The sequence below is a fragment of the Phyllostomus discolor genome, chromosome 7, assembly GCF_004126475.2.
Source record: "Phyllostomus discolor isolate MPI-MPIP mPhyDis1 chromosome 7, mPhyDis1.pri.v3, whole genome shotgun sequence".
NCBI classification, from domain to species: Eukaryota; Metazoa; Chordata; class Mammalia; order Chiroptera; family Phyllostomidae; genus Phyllostomus; species Phyllostomus discolor.
Window position 1 is genome coordinate 32,839,530 of NC_040909.2, and position 22,294 is coordinate 32,861,823.

A 22,294-nucleotide genomic window follows, 5' to 3' on the forward strand; every position below is an offset into this window, starting at 1 on the left:
TATGTGGTACCCGTCATCCTCAGCAGAGTGTGGGGAGGACAGAGCTATAGGCAGTCTGCTACATGCATGCTCCAGAAGGGGCAGGCACAAGGCAGTATTCTGTGGCTAACAGGCACCCTGGCACATTATATCCTTCCTGTTTTCTCAGGTGTTGCCCACAGAGCTTTTGAAAATGATGTGGATGCCTTGTGTAATCTCCGGGAGTTCTTCAATTACCTACCCCTCAGCAGTCAGGACCCGGCTCCCATCCGCGAGTGCCATGATCCCAGGTGAGTTGCAGGCTGGAGCACCTTGTCCCATTTTGCAAGCTGGCTTACTCGTGTCTGACCCCTCTGCCCTAGCTGGAGGTTCAGGGTCTTCCTCGTTGGGCAGCCTGGGTCAGGTTATGGAGTGCAGTTGGCCTAGGTGTGGGCCTGGCAGTGGCATGTCTGGATAGGAGCGAAGAAAGATTTTACTTTTATTTACTTTTTTCCTCTGTAATATCTCATAGGTAGCTTGGGAATAAAGAGTGGCCAGAAAATTTGATTTCTAAGAGTTCTTGATTGTCCAGAATTACAGATGAAAGTTTTTTTGTGTGTGTCTTGATGTGAAGTAACTGCAAATGGTGGAGACAGCAGGCCTTTTAGGAAGTGTTCTTATGCTTGTGGCCAGAAGCTGAGGCAGTAATGGAGAAGGGTGTATTGCTGGCCACTTAGTGAAACCTTCTTTCCTTCTTGCTATTGGGACCACAGCCTGATGTGGGAGGGTAAATCGGAGGCCCAGATCGGAACCTATTGCTCTGGGCCTCTGGCTGCTTTCTTCTCCAGTTTGTTTCTTCTCTGATTTTGAAGCACTCACCTGGTCTGGACTTTCTTCTGCAGAGGGATTTGGAATTGTATTTCTCAGAAAGAAGCGATTTTCAGACACTGCTCTCTTGGGTGGACCTGGGCTTTCACCTGTAGGTCCCTGACTGGGCCAGGCATGCTCTGGAGTGTCATGTCCCCAGGGCCCTACCCTGTCAGCCCCCGCTCCATTCCTTAGGGGACACATTCAGTGGCCCACTGTGTGTAGTCGTGAAAGGGAGGGTAGTCCCAAGGGCCAGAAGCAGTGGGCACAGCCTCCTTTTCTGAGAATATTTACTATTTGGGGTTCCTGCAAAGTTTAGGACAGCATTTAAAGGTGTTATGGCCCAGGGGTCCAGAAATGTCCAAATAACCTGCTTTGGCCCAGCTGTTCCTCTTCTTAGTGTCCTAGGAAAGCTATGTGCATATGCATAAGGAACAAATGAAAAGTAAGGGGGATTTATTATCTGGTGGGGATATACTCAATACCCCAGTGCAGAACTCTCTGGGAAGTTGGGCTTGATTGGGCGTGGGGCTTGACCAAGGCCAAACCTCATTGCAAATGTATATGTCAGGGTCAGAACACCCCCTTCCTGCCCATGTAGGACAGGAAGGGATGAGAGCTTGTTGGAGAGGAGCATGTTACTGAGTCCTGTGGCATGGGAGTGGGCCCTAGTTCGGGCTCCTTGCTCAGTCACATAGATGCTGGAGGAAGCAGAGAGCGAGGAGCCTTTTGATGGCACTCATCATGCCAGGAGGCTAGCAGCTTTTCTCTTTAAAGGAACTCTTGCAGATTTGCCTTCCAGTAGAATGTACATACACAGTAATTTCAGCAGAACTCGGACTTTGCATTTCCAAGTCCTCATTCTTTTATTTTTAAGGTTTCAGGAAGTTAAACTGGGACCGGTGTTCACTACAATGTCCTTTAGTGCCCCACACAGTACCTAGGATGTAGGAGTTATTCAGAGAGGATAAATGAAGGAATCACATTCAGGGAAATAAGCCCATTTTTTTCCTTCTAAGTTAAAACAGAAAGATCTTTTAGATTAATAGCAAGCATAGGTTTAATATGGTGGTAACAAAGGAATACATCTTTGGGAACTACTTTGAAAGCCCAGTAAGTACACATCATCCAGCCCTCCTTTCCGCTCCCATCCCCCACCCACAGAAAGCAACTGACTCTTCAGTGTTGATTATATCTGCTTCTTTTCCTATCCAAAGTGACCGTCTGGTTCCTGAACTTGACACAATTGTCCCTTTGGAATCTACCAAAGCCTACGACATGGTGGACATCATACACTCTGTAAGTGCTGTGTCTTTTTGCCTTGTCTGTGTTAGCTCAGCCATGTCCATGGTCATTGTGCTTTGGCCTAGTGAGGAAATGCTGAATCCACAGGCCTTAACATCCAGCAATAAAGGCAGAACATGGGGTAGACCCAGACCAGGAACTACTGAGTAGTGTGTTTTGGGAAGAGCTGGTGGTTGTAGCCACCCAGTTGTAGCCATCTATTGACTCAGATGGACTTGAGGGCTGGAGGGAGAAGGACCAGTTGGTCCAGCAGAGCTCAGGGGTCTTTTGATGGCACTCTGAGGCACACAGAGAAGGGGCCATATCCCTAGAGTCTGGAATTGGGCGAGGGTGACCCTTTGTTAGGTACCTTTGTTTGGAGCCTTACACTTAGAAGACATTTTGTCTTCCTAGGGAAAGGAGAATACAGAGAGTATCCTCTAACAATGTCAGGGTGTGTGTGTGTGTGTGTGTGTGTGTGTGTGTGTGTGTTTGACTATATGTAGGCCTAGGGAGATAGGAGTCATATGTACCTTTTTGTGGGTGTAGCAGACTCGTGGATTGTTATGAAGAGAGGGCAATGTCAGGGCACACTGGGGACATTTGTCAATGGCCATCATCTCCCTCATACTCTCATATGCACACAGTGCTCTCAGTGGTCCTTGCTTAATGAAAGCAGATGGCTCTGTGGGCACAGCCTCTCCCAGGGCCCTGGCTCCTCCAGTGACTATTTCTTCTCCTCCTATACTCTGAGGAGCCAGCCTAAGTCAGCAACCATGGCCAGACTTTGTCTCTCCTCATTGCTAGATTATGTAGCCTATTGAGTACCATTTGAACAGTGAAGACAAAACCTTTCTATCAGTGTGCCCTTCTCTGAACTCTGCCTTTAATACTCTCTTGATCCCCACAGTTCTGCCTGCCCTTCTCCCACCACCTCTGCTCCTTGACTCCCCACCTCTCAATCTTCCCATTCCTCTGGATCCCTCAACCCCTCCTGGCCTCTGCTTTCTTGTGCCAGCTGGACTCTGCCATCCTGCCAGATATTAATGGCTAGGTCCTGTTCCTAGTGATGGATAAAATCCCTGCCTCAGGGATCTCACATTTGGGTGAGAGACAGAAAAAACAAATGCATATGTAGCATGGGTAGTTTTAGATCTGAAAAAGTACTGTGAAGAGGGTGAACTAGGGTCTCAGTCATGAGCCCCTGATTTCCCTTTTGCTCTGTTGTAAAGTCCTGCCCCTGATGCAAGTCTTCAGTCATCTTTCCAAATACTGCCTGTGGGGTCTGAGGCTCCTGGAGGAGAACCCCAGAGCCCTACTCTAGCTTCAGCTGGGCCCCCAGTGTGCCTCTCTGGCCTGAATGTGTGCTGTGGGCCTCCTCTCCATACCTGCTCTTCACTTTTCCTATGGCCTGATCCAGCCCCTAACTTCTTCCTTCACTCCCCATTCTGAACAGATGACATGGGCATTGCCTTCATGGAGAATACTGAGAGCATCAGGTTTTTTACTCCCCACAAGTGACCACTTTTTCATTCTCACTGTACTTTTCATGTTTCCCTGGGCTGAAAGGATGAAGTGTCTCCACCTGGACTCCCAACTCTATCCTTCCCCATCTCCCATCTGGGGGTCTTGCTTTCTTGACTGTTTTTTAAAATCTTTAGCTTTTTCTTTCTCTCAGAACTCCTTTCTCTTAGCAATATATGTATATGAACATGTATAGATTTCTTGTCTGCTAAAAAAAAAAACTCCTCTCTCTCTCTCTATAACCTGTTTGTGTATGTCTGTTTAACTGCTGTCCAAAAATTCTTTTCTTTTATTTAAACTCCTCTTGTCTCTTCCTTTCCTCCTCACTGGAATCTGGCTTCTGGTTTTCTCCCTCTGCTGAGTGACTGACTTCCTGCTGATGTCTCTAATTGTTAAACCCAGGGGACTGATGGCATTAAAGTGGTAGAGTTATAAAGGTAACCACATAAAAAATATAAACCTTCCTAAATAACAAAATTACATAGAATAGACAAAATAAAATATATTACATAGAGAAACAGAGAAGCCTTCCTGGTGCTTGATCTAGTCACTATTTTCCCCAAGCTTCTGAGAAAAACCACCACCCTGACTTAACAGTGTAAGTGAGTGTTTCTTGTTTTTCTGTATTATATAAATAGAATTGCATGGTGTGTGGTCTTTTGTGTTTTGCTTCTTCACTCAATCTTAAATTTGTAAGATTTGTCCATATTCATACAAACAGACATGTAGATCAATGAAACAAAGTAGAGAGCCCAGAAATAAACCCACACCTATATGGTCAATTAATGTCTGACAAAGGAGGCAAGAACATACAATGAGGTCATGACAGTCTATTCAATAAATGGTGTTGGCCACTTCTATTGAATATAGTACTGGAAGTTTTAGCCACAGCAATCAGACAAGAAAAAGAAATAAAAGGCATCCAGATCAGAAAGGAGGAAAAAAACTGTCACTGTTTGCAGATGACATGATAGTGTACATAGAAAATCCTATAGACTCCACCAAAAAACTGCTGGACCTAATAAATGAATTTGGCAAAACAGCGGGATACAAAATCAATATCCAGAAATCAAAGGCATTTCTGTACACCAACAATGAAACAGCAGAAGCAGAGATCAAGGGAAAAATCCCACTTGAAACAGCAAAAAGAAAAATAAAATATCTAGGAATAAACCTAACCAAAGAGGTAAAAGACCTGTATTCAGAAAACTACATAACACTCAGGAAAGAAATCAAGGAAGACACAAACAAATGGAAACATATACCGTGTTCATGGATTGGAAGAATTAATATCATCAAAATGTCCATACTACCCAAAGCAATTTACACATTCAATGCAATTCCTATTAAAGTACCAATGGCATATTTCAGACATAGAACAAACACTTCAAAAATTTATATGGAATCATAAATGACCCCAAATAGCTGCTGCAATTTTGAGAAAGAAGAGTAAAGTAGGAGGGATCACAATACCCAACATTAAACTATACTACAAGGCCACTGTAATCAAAACAGCCTGGTACTGGCATAAAAACAGGCACATAGACCAATGGAACAGAACAGAGAGCCCAGAAATAAACCCAAGTCTCTATGGTCAATTAATATTTGACAAAGGAGGCAGCAACATAAAATGGAGTAAAAATAGCCTCTTCAACAAATGGTGTTGGGAGAACTGGACATCCACGTAAAAAAAAAATGAAACTTGAGCACCAACTTACACCATATACAAAAATAAATTCAAGGTGGATAAAAGACTTAAATATAAAACGTGACGCCATTAAAGTCCTAGAGGAGAACGTAGGTAGGAAAATCTCAGATATTTCACGCAGAAACTTTTTTACTGACTTGTCCCCTAGAGCAAGGGACATAAAGGAAAGAATAAACAAATGGGACCTCATCAAAATTAAAAGCTTCTGCACAGCTAAAGAAAACAGTATCAAAATTAAAAGAGAACCAACTGTATGGGAAAAAATATTTGCCAATTATACCTCAGACAAGGGTTTAATCTCTAAAATATATAAAGAACTTACATGACTGCACTCTAAGAAGACAAGGAATCCAATTAAAAAATGGGCAAAGGACTTGAACAGACACTTCTCCAAGGAGGACATGCAGAAAATCCAAAGACACATGAAACGATGTTCAGTATCGCTAGCTATCAGAGAGATGCAAATTAAAACCACAATGAGATACCACTTCACACCAGACAGAATGGCCATCATAAACAAAGCAACAAACAACAAGTGTTGGAGAGGTTGTGGAGAAAAGGGGTCCCTAGTGCACTGTTGGTGGGGCTGCAGACTGGTACAACCAGTATGGAAAGCAGTATGGAACTTCCTCAGAAAACTAAAAATGGATCTGCCTTTTGACCCTGTGATTCCGCTGCTGGGACTCTATCCTAAGAACACTAAAACGACCGTCCAAAAGAACCTATGCATCCCAATGTTCATAGCAGCACAATTTACAATAGCTAGATGCTGGAAGCAACCAAGATGCCCATCAGTAAATGAATGGATCAAAAAACTATGGTACATTTACACAATGGAATTCTATGCAGCAGAAAGAAAGAAGGAGCTCCTACCCTTTGCAACAGCTTGGATGGAGCTGGAAAGCATTATGCTAAGCGAAACAAGCCAGACAGTGAAAGACAAATACCATATGATCTCACCTTTAACAGGAACCTAAACAACAAAACAAAGAAACAAGCAAAGTATAACCAAAGACACTGAAATAGAGGACAGGCTGACAGTGACCACAGGGGAGAGAAGAGGGAATTTCAGGGGACATTGGGAAGGGTTCACGGGAACAATCTTAAAGGCCACATGGACAAAAACTAGGGGGAGGGTGGTAATGGGAGGGAAGTGGGGAGGGTTGGGAGGGGGTGCTGGAATGGGAGTAAAAGGGAGAAAACTGTATTTGAACAATGATTAAAATAAAATTAGAAAAAATAAATGGTGTTGGGAAAATTGGACAGATATGTACAAAAAGAATGAAACCAGACCGCCATTTGACACCATGCACAAGAGTAAACTCATAATGGATTGAAGACTTAAATGTAAAACTTGAAACCATAAAAATCCTAGAAGAAAACATCAGCAGTAAAATATCTGACATTTATCATAGCAAATATTTTTCTGATATATCTTCTTAGGCAAGGAAGCAAAAGAAAAAATAAACAAATGGGACTACATCAAACTAAAAAGTGTTTGCACAGCCAAGAGAACCATCAACAAAATGAAGAGACAACCCACTGAATGGGAGAACATATTCATCAATGAGACATCTGATAACGAGTTAGTACCCAGAATTTATAAAGAACTTATACAACTCAACACCAAAAAAACCCAACCAACCCAACTGAAAAAGTGAGTAACAGACCTGAATAGAAACTTTTCTAAAGAGGACATACAGATGGCCAATAGACATATGAAAAGATGCTCAATGTCACTAGTCATCAGAAATGCAAATTTAAACCACAGTATGATGTATCACTTCACACCTGTCAGAATGGCTATCATCAATAAATCCACAAATGACAAGTGGTGGTGAGGATGTGGAGGAAAGGGAACCATAGTGCACTGTTGGTGGGAATGCAGACTAGTGCAGCCACTGTAGAAAACAGTATGGAATTTCCTAAAAAATTATAAACAGAATTGCATTATGACTGTGTGATTCCAATTCTGAGACTATAACTGAAGAAACCCGAAACACGGATTTGAAAGAATATATGTACACCTATATTCATTGCAGTATTACTTACAATAGCCAAGATTTGGAAGCAGCCCTGGTGCCCATCAGTAGATGAGTAGATAAAAAAGCAGTAGTACATTTACACAATGGAATACTACTTAGCTGTAAAAAAGTTGAAATCTTACCATTTGTGACATCATGGATGGACCTAGAGGGCATACTGCTAAGTGAGATAAGTCAGAGGAAGACAAGTACCATATGATTTCACGTATATGTGGAATCTAATGAACAAAATAAAATAGAAACAGACTCATAGTTACAGAGAACAGACTGACAGCTATCAGAAGGGCAGGAGGCTGTGGAGGCTGAGTGAAATAGGTGAACAGATTAAGCAAAAACAACAACTCATGGGCCTCAGCCAGGTAGCTCAGTTAGTTATTGTCCCAACACTCCAGTGTTGCAGGTTCAATCCCTGGTCAGGTACATATGTACCAATGAATGCATAAATAGGTACACAACAAATGTCCCTTTCTCCCTCTCAATCAATAAACAAAAATTAAAAAAAAACAGACCTTATGGACACAGACAACAGTATGGTGATTACTATAGGGAAGGGGTGGTGGTGGCAGGTAGAAGAGGGTAAACAGGATAAATGGTGATGAAGGAGACTAGACTAGAGATTGTAATCCCACAATGCAATGTGCAGGAGATATGTTGTAGAATTGTAGACTTGAAACCTATATTATTTTATGGATCAATGTAGCCTCAATAAATTCAATAAAAAGAAAGGAAGATGAAAAAAAAAGATTTGGTAGAAATTTTGCCACGATGTCAGAGCGTATTGCTCTTATGGAGAAGAAGGATTAGCTTTTTGATAACTTTCTCTGTTTTTAATGTGAATATGTCTCTTTAAAGTTTATCTTTACTGTGGTCAGTTTTGGTAAAGTATATATTTTTTCAACTTTACTTGTAATGCTAGATATGCAAATTAAAATTATACTGAGTTATCGTTTCTCATTTGTCAGTTTAACAAAATACAAAAAACTTGGTATTTTCTCTGTATTTGAGAAATGGTAAGTGAAAACACTTACCATTGGTAATTCTGCTGGAAGCAGATGTTCTCACACATTGCTCTTAGGAGAATATGGTAATATCTAAGACTAAATAAGCATTTACACTTTGACCCAGAAGCTCCACTTGTGGGTTTTTTTCCCCTGAAGATGTACTTCTTACCATACAAAATTATAGATGTACAAGATTACTGTTGACATTGTTACTTATCATTGAAAAATATTTTAAACAATCTGAATGTAAGCTTCAAAATGTTGACAACATAGAAGAGATGGGTTGAATAAATTTGGTGTATCCACATGATGGAGTGCTATGTGAAAGTGAAAATGAAAAGGATGTCTATGAACTGATACGGAGTGATTTCCAGGATATATTGTTAAGTGAAGAAACCCAAAGCGCAAAAGTATAGTATGTTACTTTTGATCTAAGATGAGAGGGGTAATTAAAAAGATATAAATGTATACCCTCATCTCTGTAATACATATACATGGAAGATAAACCAGAAAATGATAAGCTTAATAACAGAGGGTGGGTAGAAAGGATGAGGAGTGACATTATTAAACTATGTTATGTTTATATATTAAAACATAAGATCAACAAGACTAGGGGAAATCTTTAAAATAAACTACCTTTAGTCAAATGATGAAAATAGTGGTAAAGAAATAATGAATTTTAGTTAGATTTATGTTTTTGCAGGCAATATGGGTAAGCAATTCTGAAACCATTTTGTCTGTATTTGAGGAATGAATAAACAAGTACATTTTGAGAATAATGGGAATAAGACTTCTGTTGTACAAGAGTTCATGAATATCGAAGGGAGAGCTAGAATGAACCCTGTAGTTGAGTTGGACTAGAATTGGAGTTATGAGTACGAATTTGTGGTTTTTAATACCAGTTTTAGAAATAAGTGTGTGTGTCTCTCTGTGGATTCCCAAGCTCTGAACTCTAGGACAGCTTCTTAGAAGCACACACACACACACACACACACACACTCACTCACTAACTCACTTTCCCCAAAAGGAACCTGGGTCCCTTGGAGAAATGGCTAATTCTACACCTCAGGCTGGGGAAAAAAAAATCCCAAAACACAAGATCAACCCGAAAGTAAGGTAATTCCACAATATAAGGTATACTCAAAGAATGTTGGAGAAATATTGAAAAGGTTTGGGAGCCACCTTGAATGAGGTCTCACTGGCAAATATGGGGCAATTTGAACATAAAATAATGATGGTAAAAGATTACAATCTACATAATAAAATAGGAATCTATAGTTCATACTTGTGGGTGGTACAAGTAATTAAATGGGAAAGGCAAAGACCTGTCTGACCGTAAAATGCTGACTAAGAAATGCAGGGAAAATAGAGGTAGAGAAATCACTAGCTGGCAACTCTCACAGCAGTAACTGGGTCAGGCAAGAGTCATCAATGAGTGGTAAACCTGGTGGGTGAAAATGTAATGAGGTACAGGGTTTTATGTAGTTCCAAAGTATTTCCTTACAGAATGCTTAATTCCAAATTGAAAAATAGTAATTTTACAAGGGAGAAACCTGGCATGTGTCACCACCATTAATGGAGAAATTGACACCTTGTGTCTTTTGATGTGATTTGCTAAGAGGAACACTCCTGTGTTACTGTCAAAAATGCTTAACCTGAAATTAAACACAAAGCAACATTAAACAAATCCAAACAGAAGGCAAATAATCAAATAACCGATCTGTGGTCTTCAAAGATGTCGTGATTGTGAAGGACGAAGACTGAAGGGAAAAAATTAAAGCAGGCTATAGAGCCTTGGCCGCTGAAGCACCATGTGATCTTGGGTCAGATTCTATTATTGGGTTTTGGTTGCTATAAAGGATGTTATCGGAATAACTGAAAAAATTTGAATAAGGTTTATAATAAACAATAGTATTAATATCAATTTCCTGATTTTGTTAATGCCAGTGTAGTTATATAAAAGAATGTCCATGTTTATAGGAGATACACAGTGAGAGACATAAAGGTAAAGAGGTTGCATGTTTGGCCCTGGTTGGGTAGTTCACTTAGTTGGAGCGTTGTCCCAATATGTCAAGGCTGTGGTCAGGACACATTCAAGAATCAACCAATGAATGCATAAATAAGTGGAACAACAAATCTCTCTCAAATCAGTAAATAAAAAAAAGAGGCATCATATCTATAACTTACTCTCAGATGGTTCAGCAAAATATTTGTGTGTATATATGTACATATATTTGTAGAATCTTTAGAAAGAATGTATACAGATACACACACACAAAAATAGGGATAGATTGAGAGAAAGTGGGAGAGGCAGGTAGGGAGAGAGAAAGAATGGTAAAACTTACGTGATAAAATGTTAGTACATGGGGAATCTGGGTGAAAGATATACACATTTTTAAAAACTATTATGAAAAATTTATATAGGTTTGAAATGATTTCAAAATGAAGTAAAAAAGTGTAATAAATAGTGCCTGATTCAAATAGAAACTTTTAAAAAGTCCTCACTGGTAAACCCTCCCCTAGTAGTGTTTACCTGGGTTTTCGCGTCCAGCAGGGAGAAGGTGTCCCTCTGCCTGCTGTCGTGCTTCGTCGGAGAACCTGTGGTGGTGGCCACTCTCCAGCTCTGTAATTCTGTAATGCAGTTGTGTCTTCTTTCTCTTTTTGAGCTCAGAAGTAAATTTATCCCTGCAGGTTGTTGATGAGCGAGAATTTTTTGAGATCATGCCCAATTATGCCAAGAACATCATTGTTGGTTTTGCAAGAATGAGCGGGAGGACCGTTGGAATTGTTGGCAACCAACCTAAGGTGGCTTCAGGTAGGAGGGAGAAACTCTTATAAACCTCAGTTGGTGGTTGCGGGGAGTCAGCCCTGGTGTCTACTTCTTTTTCTTGAGACGTGGCCTTCGGTGTCCAAAGAAAAAAACTCAGATATTGTTGTGAAAGCTCTTTTCTATTTTAATATTAATTTTTCAAAATGCCTCTTTTATACTTTCCTATATTAAGGGTTTATAGATAACTTTCCTCCCCAACTTTATGTAAGCTCTTCACTTTCTCAGAGGTCCACTTTCAGTTCCTTTCAGTCAGGTTTATGATTGACCCACTAAACAATGAGTTCCATGGGGACAGGAGTCTTGGTGTATTATTCACAGTTTCGTCTCCAGTGCCTTCAGTGGTGCCAGATACATAGCTGGTATGTGACAAATTAACAGACCTTGCTGTGCCTGTGCCTGTGCCCTATGGTTTTCTCGTGATGTGGCCAGATCTGAGTCATAGTCAGGTGGTGGGGACTCTTCTACGGTTGTGCTCTGGGTGGGTTGCAAGTTCGGGGCAGGGACTGCAGACACTGCTTTCCTCCTCGCTATTTTCCTTCTTAGATTTGTTTTGAATTCCTGTGTAGGGCGAATGCACTCTCCCTTTATTGACCCAGCCTCATCTTTTGTTTCTGCCATGGTAATTTTTTTCTTGTCTTTAGAAAAAGTGTTTTTTTTAATTATTTTTTATTTTAGTAAAACATATATAAAATTTGCCATTTGAACCATTTTTAAGTGTGCAGCCATTACCGTTATTTCTAAAACCTTTTTGAATCATCCCAAATAGAGACTCCCTTTTCACCCTGCCCTTATCCCTTGGTAATCTAAATCTGCTCTTTGTTTCTATGAATTTACCTATTCTAGATAGTCCATGTAAGTGGAATCGTACAATGTTTGTCCTTAATTTTACCTTTTTTTGACTGAATAATATTCCATTGCCTGTATATATCACATTTTGTTTAATCATTCATCTGTCGATTGATACTTGGGTTCTTTCTACTTTTTGGCTATTGTGAATAATACTGCAATGAACATGGGTGTACAAGCACCTGTTTGAATACGTTTTTCAGTTCTTTTGGGCATACACCTAGGAGTGAAATTACTGAGTCATATGGTAATTTTAATTTTCTGAGGAAACACTGTGTAGTTTCCACAGAGGCTGCACTATTTTTCATTCCCACTAGTAATGCACAAGGGTTCTAAATTCTTTATATTCTCATTTACACTTATTTTCTGATATGCTTTGATTATAGCTGTCCTAATGGGTGTGAAGTGTTATCTCTTTGTGGTTTTTGTTTATATTTCCATAATGATTTGTGATGTTGAGCATTTTTATGTGCTCATTGGCCATTTGTATGTTTTTGGAGAAATATTTATCCAAGACTTTGCCCATTTTAAAAATTATTATTATGTTTTGTTGTTGAGTTATAGGTGTTCTTTACATTCTGGATATTAAACTCTTGTATATGATTTACAAATATTTTCTCCCTAGGGTGTCTTGGTGTTTTTGTTTGTTTGTTTTTTACTTTTTTGGCAGTGTCATTTGATGCACAAAAATATTTAAATTTGATGAAGTTCGTTTCCTCTCTCTTAATTGCTTGTGCTTTTTGTCATCATATTTAGGAACTTGTCAAGTCCAATGCCATGAAAGCCTTTCCTTGCTTTCTTTTAGGAATGTTATGCTTTTAACTTTTACATTTAGACTTGATCAATTCTCTGTTAATTTTTATTATATGGTGTGACTTAGGGGTCCAACTTCATTCTTTAGCATGTGGAAATCCAGTTATCCTAGTACCATTTGTCGAAATGGCATCCTTTGGCATCTTTGTTGAAAATCAATGGGCTATGGATGTATGGGTTTATTACTGTTACTCTCAATACTATCCCATTGGTCTATATATCTGTCCATATGTTAGTACTGCCCTTTTGATTACTATAGCTTTGTAGTAAGTTTTAACTTTGGGAAATGTGTCTTTGCATGTTCTTCTTTTTAAAGATTGTTTTGGTTCTCTGGGACTCTTGGCAATTCCATATGAATTTGAGTATTGGCTTTGGCTTTTCCACTTCTGCAAAAAAAAAAAAAAAAAGGCTGTTGGAATTTTGGGAGGGATTGCACTGGCTCTGTACATCACTTTAGATGGTATTGGTATCTTAACACTGTTAATGAACACAGGGAATCTTTCCATTCATTTTGGTCTTCTTTTATTTAGCAATGTTTTATAGTTTTTAGAGTATAGATTTTTCACCTCTTTGTTAAATATACTCCTTTTTTAGATGCTATTCTACATGGAATGCCTTCTTAGTTTCCTTTATAAATTGTTAATTATTGGTATATAGAAAGACAGCTATGCAACTGATTTTTGTTTTTTTGATCTTGTAACCTGCAGCTTTGCTGAATTTGTTTACTACCTTTTGTATCTTTCTTGTGGATTCTCTGGGGTTTTCCATATATAGGATCATGTTTCTGCCAGTAAAAGTGGTTTTGCTTCTTTCTGTCCAGTTTAGATGCTTTTTATTTTTCATTTTTCCTGTTGATTTCCTCTGCTTAGAACTTCCAGCACAGTGGTGAATAGCAGTGGTGAAATGGTCAGCTTAGGAACACTTCACCTTTCATCACTGATTGTGGTGTTAGCTGTGGGTTTTTTATATGTCGTTCATCATGTTGAGGAAATATTCTAGTCCTACTTTTCTGAGTGTTTCATCATGAAAGGGTGATAGATTTTATCAAATGCCTTTTCAGTATCGATTGAGATGATTTTTAGTTTTTGTTTTTTATTTCATTTATGCAGTATATTAAATTGATTGGTTTTTGTATATTGAACCACTTTTACATTCCTGGAATATATCCAACATGGTCACAGTGTACAATATTTAAAAAAATAATTAACTTTATTTTTTAGAGCTTTTTAATGTTCACAGCAAAAGTGAGTAGAAACTAGAGAGTTCCCCTACACACTGGGCTCTTTGCACATTCACAAGTCACTTTGCCATCAGTGTCCTGAACCAGAGTGGGACATTTTTTACAGCTGACGGAAGTACATTGACATGTCCTTGCCACCTAAATTCCATAGTTTACATTAGGGTTCACTCTTGGTGTTGTACAGTCTATGGGCTTTGATAGATGTTTAATGATATGTACCTACCATGGCAGCATCATGCAAAATGCTTTCAGTGCCCTAAACATCCTCTGTGTTCCACCTATTCATCACTTTCTTCCCTTAACCATGATAACTTGGTACCCCTGGCAACCACTGATCCTTTTACCCATAGTTTTGCCTTTGTCAGATCATATAGTTGGAATCATAGAGTATGTGGTGTTTCTGTATTAGCTTCTCCCACTTAGCAATAGCATTTAAGCTTCCCCCATGTTTTTTCATGGCTTGATAGCTCACTTCTTAGCATTGATTAATATTACATTGTCTGGATGTACCACTGAACTGAACCATTGTCTGGATTACATTGAACTGGATGTACCAGTTCAGTTATCTGTTCACCCACTGAAGGACATCTTGGTTGCCTTCAGGTATTGGCAATTATGAATAAAGCTGCAAAAACACCTGTGTATAGGTGTTAGCATGGGCATACGTTTTCCTTCTTTTTTTAAAAAAAATATTTTATTTATTTATTTTTAGAGATTGGAGAAAGGAGGGAGAAAGAAAGGTAGAGAAATAAGATGTGTGAGAGAAACAGCAATCGGTTGCCTCTCTCATGCCCCCAACTGGGGACCTGGCCTGCAACCCAGGCATGTGCCCTGACTGGGAATCAAACCAGCAACTTTTTGGTCTGCAGGCTGGCACTCAATCCAATGAGCCACGCCAGCTAGGGGTGGATATATGTTTTCAACTCATTTGGGTTAACACTGAGGAGTGTGATTGCTGGCTTGGGTAGTAACAGTATGTTTAGTTTGTAAGAAACAGCGCAATTGTCTTCCATAGTGGCTGTCCCATTTTGTGTTCCCATTAGCAGTGAATGAGAGTTTCTATTGCTTCACGTCCTTGTCAGCATTTGTTGTTGTCAGTGTTCTGGATTTTGGCCATTCTAATAGGTACGTGGTGATATTTCTTTGTTGTTTTAATTTGCATTGCTCTGATGATAAATGATGCAGAGCATCTTTTCATGAGCTTATTTGCCATCTATATGCTTTTTTTGGTGAGGTATCCGTTCAGGTCTTTTGCCCACTTTAAATTTTTTAGGGGGCAGTTTTCAAATTTTTCTTTTCTTTTTTTTTTCCATAACAACTTTTTTATTCTGTAACATTGGATGACCTTGCTACTGAAAATCCAAGCACATTTCTTTTTTTTTTTAATGGTTTGCATCTTTTTTTTTTTAAGATTTTATTTTTATTTATTTTTAGAGAGGGAAGGGAGGGAGAGAGAGAGAGAGAGAGAGAGACAGAGACATCAACATCAATGTGTGGTTGCTGGGGGCCATGGCCTGCAACCCAGGCATGTGCCCTGACTGGGAATCGAACCTGCGACACTTTGGTTTGCAGCCCGTGCTCAATCCACTGAGCTACGCCAGCCAGGGCTCCAATTTTTATTTTCAGACATTAATAAAATGATTGTTGTTTGAAGCCACTAAGTTTTGGGGTGATTTGCTACACAGCAATAGTAACTGGAACAAATCTTGGTGTGTGGAAGTGGGTGCTTACTGAAATACGAGCCCCAGGTAGCTCTTCCTTCTCCTGGAACACTGATCTTTTCTTTGGCCTGCTTTGATTATTGTAGCTTTATAGTAAGCCTTGCAGTTGGGTGTTGTCAGTCCTCCAACTTTTTTCTCCTTCAATATTGTGTTGGTTGTCCTGGTTTTTTGCTTCTGTGTACAAACTTTGGAATCAGTTTGTTGATATCCACAAAATAACTTGTTGAGATTTTGAGTGGAATTGCATAAAATCTAAACATCGATTTGGAAGGAACTGAACTCTTGATATTGAGTATTCATTCCTATTTGTGTACATGGGATACCATTTATTTAGTTCTTTCCTTTTGTTTGTCAGTTTTGTGGTTTTCCTCACATATATCCTGTATGCATATGCTTAGATTTATCTAATTTGTTAGATTAATTAATTTTGTTAGATTGATTGTATTTTCTTGTGGGGTATGCTAATGTAAATGGTAATTGTGTTTTTAGTTTCAAATTCATTGATGGTGTGTAGGAAGGCAGTGGATTTTGTGTACTGACTTTGTTTCCTACAACCTCGCTAGAGTTGTGTATTAGGTCCAGCAGAGTTCTTGTGAGTATTCAGGATTTTCTAGAGACACTTACGTCATCTGTGAACAAAGTTTGATTTCTTTGTTCCCAGTCTGTATACCTTTTATAGGCTTAAAAATTATATTAGCTAGGACTTCCAGTGCAATTTTAAAATAAAGTGGTGAGAGAAGACATTCTTGTATGTACGTGATCTTAGTGGGAAGGCTTCTGGTGTTTCACTGTTGTAGCTGTAGTGTTTTTGTAGATACTCTTTATGAAGTTGAGAAAGTTCCCCTCTGTTTCTTAGTTTCCTGAGAGTTTTTATCATGAGTAGGTAATGGATTCTGTGAATGCTTGTTCTGAATTTATTGATTTGTTCATGTGATTTTTCTTGTTTAGACTGTTGATGTAATGGATTACATGAATTGATATTCAGATATTAAATAAGCCTTGCATACCTTGGGTAAATTCTACTTGAAAGTAGTATATAATTATTTTTACACATTTGCTGGGTTTTATTTGCTAATTTTTGTTGAGGATTCTTGCATCTGTGTTTATGAGAGACAGTGGTCTGTAGTTTTCTTGTAATATCTTTGTGTTGTTTTGTTTGTAGGGTACTGCTGGTCTCAGCAAATGAGTTAGCAAATATACTTTTTGACTTGTATTCTGAGCCCATAGAGAATTGATATAATTTCATTTTTAAGCATTTTGTAGAATTCACCAGCTAACCTTTCTGGGTTGCATTTGTTTTTTGTAAATCGTGTTGTAGTGTTGCAAACAGAAAATACAGTAATTCTGGTTTTTGTATTTTTTTATGTAGTTGCCTTTATCGGAGATCTTTCAATCTTTAAAAAGGTTGTTCTTTTTTTTAAAAAAATAATTGTTTTTAAGTCTCACCTTGTAACAGGGTGCAGCCAAGAGGGGGGTCCCAGTAGGGATTTGGAATGGGGTCCAGAACTCAAGGTGTTCAGGAAATATTAAGATGTCTTCACCCCCCTACAGGTGTGATTTGGGGGAAGGGACAAATGGAGCAGGGCCATTGAGAGCTGTTTTGCATAGCAGCAGCTTTGCAACTAACCTCTGGTGTGGTCATTTAACACATCTATAACCTTTAACTGGTTGCATAGATATGTTAAATAGCTGTAGCCATGCTCCGAGCCAGGGGAATGGAAGTAACTTTTCCACCAAGATGTAACTGGGGGCAGGTCCCCTGAGTTACAGCACCTGCGTGGGAGCTTGGAGAAGACTGGCCCCAGGACATGTGGCCACGCCTGCCCAGACTCAGGATGGCAGCCCAGTAAAGCTGGAAGGATATGAGTGCTGGCAAGTGTAGCTGATTGTGGGAGGAGTTGGAAATGGGGCTGCAGAGGAAGATTGGCGCGGGGATTTAAACTCAGATACGGCAGCCATTTGGGAGGCAGAGGACCACATGGCTGGGGCCCTGGTAGGGAGAACCACACGGGTGTGGCAGTGCAGAGAGAGGACCACAGCTAGTGCAGGAGAGGGGAACCATGCAGTTTTGGCTGAGTGGGGACTCCGTGGCCATTGTGCAGAGAGGAACACTCGGCTGTGGTAATAGAGAGGAGAACCTTGTGGCTTTGTCAGGGTGGGGACCCCCGCAGCTTTAGAAGGGGGAACCACCACCCAGTTTTAGCAGAGATCCCGGGACACAGCTGATGGTGCTGGGAACCAAGGGAGGCCTACCAGCTGAGACAGATTACTGGGAAGAACCGGGGGCTGCCTGAACCACGTACTTCTATTTCTTTTCTGAGCTATGGTACCCCAGACAAAGGGGGGAAGGAAGGACTGTGTGTGTTTGTGGGTGTTTTAAGGGACTTTGGGATTTTGATGAAGACATTAGGTCACTACTTTAAGTCTGTGTAGCATTAAATGAACATTTCCTTTTCTTTTCACAAATCTCTGGCATTGAGAGATGTCTTTCCTCTGGTGGCGGACATAATGAACCTGGTTGGTTCCTTTTCGGTAATAGTATATCATCCCAGGCGCCCCCCTCCGCCTTGTTGTTCTGTAACAACCTAAGGATATGTCTCTTGATTTTTAGAGAGGAAGAGGGTGGGGAGAGAGAGAAAAACATCAATGTGAAAAAGAAGCATCAGCCCTGGCTGGTGTGGCTCAGTGGAATGAGTGCAGGCGGCCTGTGAACCAAAGGGTCGCTGGTTTGATTCCCAGTCAGGGCACATGCCTGGGCTGTGCACCTGGTCCCCAGTGGGGGGCACATGAGAGGTAACCACACAATGATGTTTTTCTCCCTCTCTTCCTCCCTTCCCCTCTCTTTAAAAATAAATAAAATCTTTTTTTTTCTTAAGAAAGAAACATCAATTGGTTGCCCCCTGCAGGCTCCCCAACTAGGAATCCACCCTGCCTGGGGGTTGAACCCACAACCTGTTGATGTAAGGGGTTATGCTCTGACCAACTGAACCACGAAGCCAGGGTTGGACATTTTTATTTCTTCTTCACATAGCCTTACAATACTGCCTAGTATCCTTTCATTTTTAACTTGATGGACTCCCTTTACCATTTCTAGTATAGCAGGCTTAGTGATAATGAACTCTCCTCAGTTTTTGTTTATCTGGGAATGTCTTAAGTTGCACCTCATTTTTTGAACTACAGTTTGCCAAATATAGAGTTCTTGGTTGACAGTTTTATTCTTTTAGCACTGTGAATGTCATCTCATTGTCTTCTGGCCTCTATTGTTCCTGCTGAGAAATCAGTTGATAATCTTATTTTGGATCTCTTCTATCTGATGAGTCACTTACCTTGCTACTTTCAAGATCTTATCTTTTGTCTTTTGAGTTTGACTATAATGTATCTCATTGTGGGCCTTTTGAGTTTATCATCCTTGGAGTTTGAGTTTCTTGGATTTGTAGTTTCATGTTGTGAGTCAATTTGGGAAATTTTTGAATATTATTTCTTCAAATAATCTCTCTGTTATTTTCTCTTCACTTCTCCTTCTGGTACTTCTTGGCTGTATATGTTGGTTTGTTTGATGCTATTCCATAGGCCCCTTAGTCTCTACATGCTTCATTTTTTTTTTCTTTCATTTCTACTCCTCAGACTGGATAATTCAAATTGTCTTTAAGTTTCCTGGTCCTTTCTTCTCTCAGCTCCAATCTACTTTGAACCCCTGTTATGAATTTTTCATTTAATTTATTGTACTTTTCAGACCCAGAATTTTTGTTTGCTTCCTTTTTGTATTTTCTGTCTTGTTACTGATAGTCTTATTTTCTTCATATATTGTGTTTTCCCTGATTTTTTTAGTTCTTTGCTTTTCTTTACCTCTTTAAGCATATTTAAGGCTGTTGTTTTAAAGTCTTTGTGAGTTTAAGCCTAGGCTTCCTTAGAGACAGATTCAGTCAATTTATTTTATTTGAATGGCTGTACTTGCCTGTTTCTTTGTATGCCCTGTTATTTTTTTGTTGAACACTGAAAATTTGAATATTACAATATTACAACGTGGAAACTCTAGAAATCATATTGTCTCCTTTTCCAGGATTTGTTTTTTTTTTTTTAATAGTTGAATGCTGCAGTCCATTTGTCCATTGACCTTTGCTAACTAGTTTTGTGAAGATTATTTTCCTTGTTTTGTGGGATCACTGCAGTCTCTGTTCCTTTACTTGTGTCTAGCTAGTGTTTTGACAGAGATTTCCTTGAATATCAGGTGCTAAAACAGTCCAAGAAAACACTATTCCTAGTTTTGCAAGTTGGCTCTGTGGTAGTGCTCTCCTTCAACGCTCAGCCAGAATTAAATTGAGTTAAGGGACCAGCTCAAGGTTAAAGCTTAGAGTCTTCCTTAGGTCTTTAGTTTTATAATATTGTGTTTTCATTTTCATTCATGTCAATGTACTTGCTATTTTCTCCTCAGGTGTTTTCTGAGTATGTATCTGGTCCTAGGAATATCTGTTCCTTTCTAAGGTCCCTGCACACACAGGTGCTCTTGAATGCCCTAATTACTCAGAGAAACTGATTGTTTTTTTTCCTCCTAGGCCTTAGGTTATTTCAACCACCTGCAGTTTGTTTTTTTGCGTTAGAATATTTTTGAGCAGTGCCAGCCACTTTTGTGACCCAGTGAGTTCTGAATTAGGTGAAACAGAGATAAGAGTCTTGTATCAATCTTCAAATAGCCCCCAGAGAAGTTAGAACAGATCTACACAATAATTTGTGACTAAGGTCGCCTTTACTCCCTCTTGAACCAGGGAGAGTGTGGTGCAAAGTATAATTAAAACTGCTACACAGCTTTCATACTGTTTTAAATTGCCTTTTTTCTTCATGTAGCTTTCACTTAGTTATAATGCTTTGCCTATTCCAGAGTTTTGACAAAGTTGGTTCTTACAGTTGCCTGTCGTTTTTTTTTTTATATTTGTCTTGGAGGACAGGAGCTAAGAGCTATCTACTCTACCATTTTGTGTTTAGAAAAAGTTTTAAAAATTAGGAATTTAACACATACTGAAAATGCATTTTGTCCTAGAGTAGTTCTCAACTGTTCACATATCCCTTCAGTTCCTCTTCTTAGTTGTGTCTGTCTCTGGTGTGGATTTCACATGATTTCTTGTGTCTGCTTAAAGGTCTTTCTTGTCCGCAACTGCATTTGCAGGTTCCTGTGCCATGAAGCACAGGTTGACTTTCACAAGCCCACTTTTTAAGAAACTGTTTGGCTCCTCCTGGGCAATTTATCTACAGGTATCTAGGATGTCTGTTCCAGGGACCCACCCCGGTCCTGGCTGGAGCCTGAGCACTTGGTTTGATTGTGGTTCCTTGACTCAGTAACTCTGTGATATTGATGGAGTGGCAATGTATGGAAGTTCAGTAGGTTACTGCTCTTTTGAAGAAAGCATTATTCAGCCCTGGCTGGCATAGCTCAGTGGATTGAGCGCGGGCTGGGAACCAAAGTGTCCCAGGTTCGATTCCCAGCCAGGGTACATTCCTGGGTTGCAGGCCATAACCCCAGCAACCGCACATTGATGTTTCTCTCTCTCTCTCCCTCCGTCCCTTCCTTCTTTCCCTCCCTAAAAATAAAAAGGAAAAAAAAAAAAGAAGAAAGCGTTATTCATTTCATGAACTTACACAGTCCCTGTTTGTTACTAAATGGCAGCTACTGAAACTCACAGAGGGGGTCTCCATTCTGGTTCTCAGTTTGTCCTGGTAGGAATAGGGCTCATTGGGCACTCTCTGGATGCCAGGGGATCTCACAAGCCTGGGACCAGGGCCTAAAAATTAAAAAGGTCCAGCTCTTGGATGTGGAACCTGCTGGCAGCTCAGGGCCACAGGTTTTCCATTCTGACTGCATTCATTTTCCAGATGATTACATCCTACTTGGGTTGTTAGTGCTCATCTTTTTGTATTTTCATTTCTTTGATTTTAATTCTAGCCTCTTTGTACTTTTTATAATTTTTTAATTGTCTTTCTGTGACTCATAACTTAGATTCTTTATTTCAGTTATTAACACAGATTTTGAATAGAAGATGGAGGAAGGGAGATTGAAATTTTTCTTTTATTGAGTTATAATTTACACACGATAAAATGGATAACTTTCAAGTGCTCATTTTGATGGATTTTGACAATTATATACAGGCTTGTAATTAGCACCCAAAACAAGATATAAAACATTGCTGATTTCTAGGGTCCTTTACATATTCTGGATGTGAGTCAGTCCTTTGTCAGATGTATATATTACACATATTTTTTTCCTTGTGTGTGACTTGCCTATTCAATTAATTAGTGCTATCTTTTGACTCATTTAAAAAAATTTAATGAAGCCCCATTTATCAGTGCTGTTATCAATTATTAGAGCTTTTTGTGTCCTGGCCAAGAAATCTTTTGTCTACTACAAGGTTGTAGAGAGAGTCATATATTATCTTCTATGAGCTTTGTAGTTCTGGGTTTTGTGTTT

General features: G+C 39.5%; 1 protein-coding gene across 1 annotated transcript in view; it reads left to right on the forward strand.

The window, feature by feature from the left end:
• The window catches only part of PCCB (propionyl-CoA carboxylase subunit beta), a 75,166-nt gene that overhangs the window by 47,278 nt on the left and 5,594 nt on the right, over positions 1–22,294 (forward strand). The window contains exons 8-10 of the mRNA XM_028518402.2: positions 149–269; positions 2,043–2,124; positions 11,079–11,202. Coding sequence (XP_028374203.1) covers positions 149–269; positions 2,043–2,124; positions 11,079–11,202 — 327 coding nt within the window. The remainder of the gene's footprint in view (positions 1–148; positions 270–2,042; positions 2,125–11,078; positions 11,203–22,294) is intronic.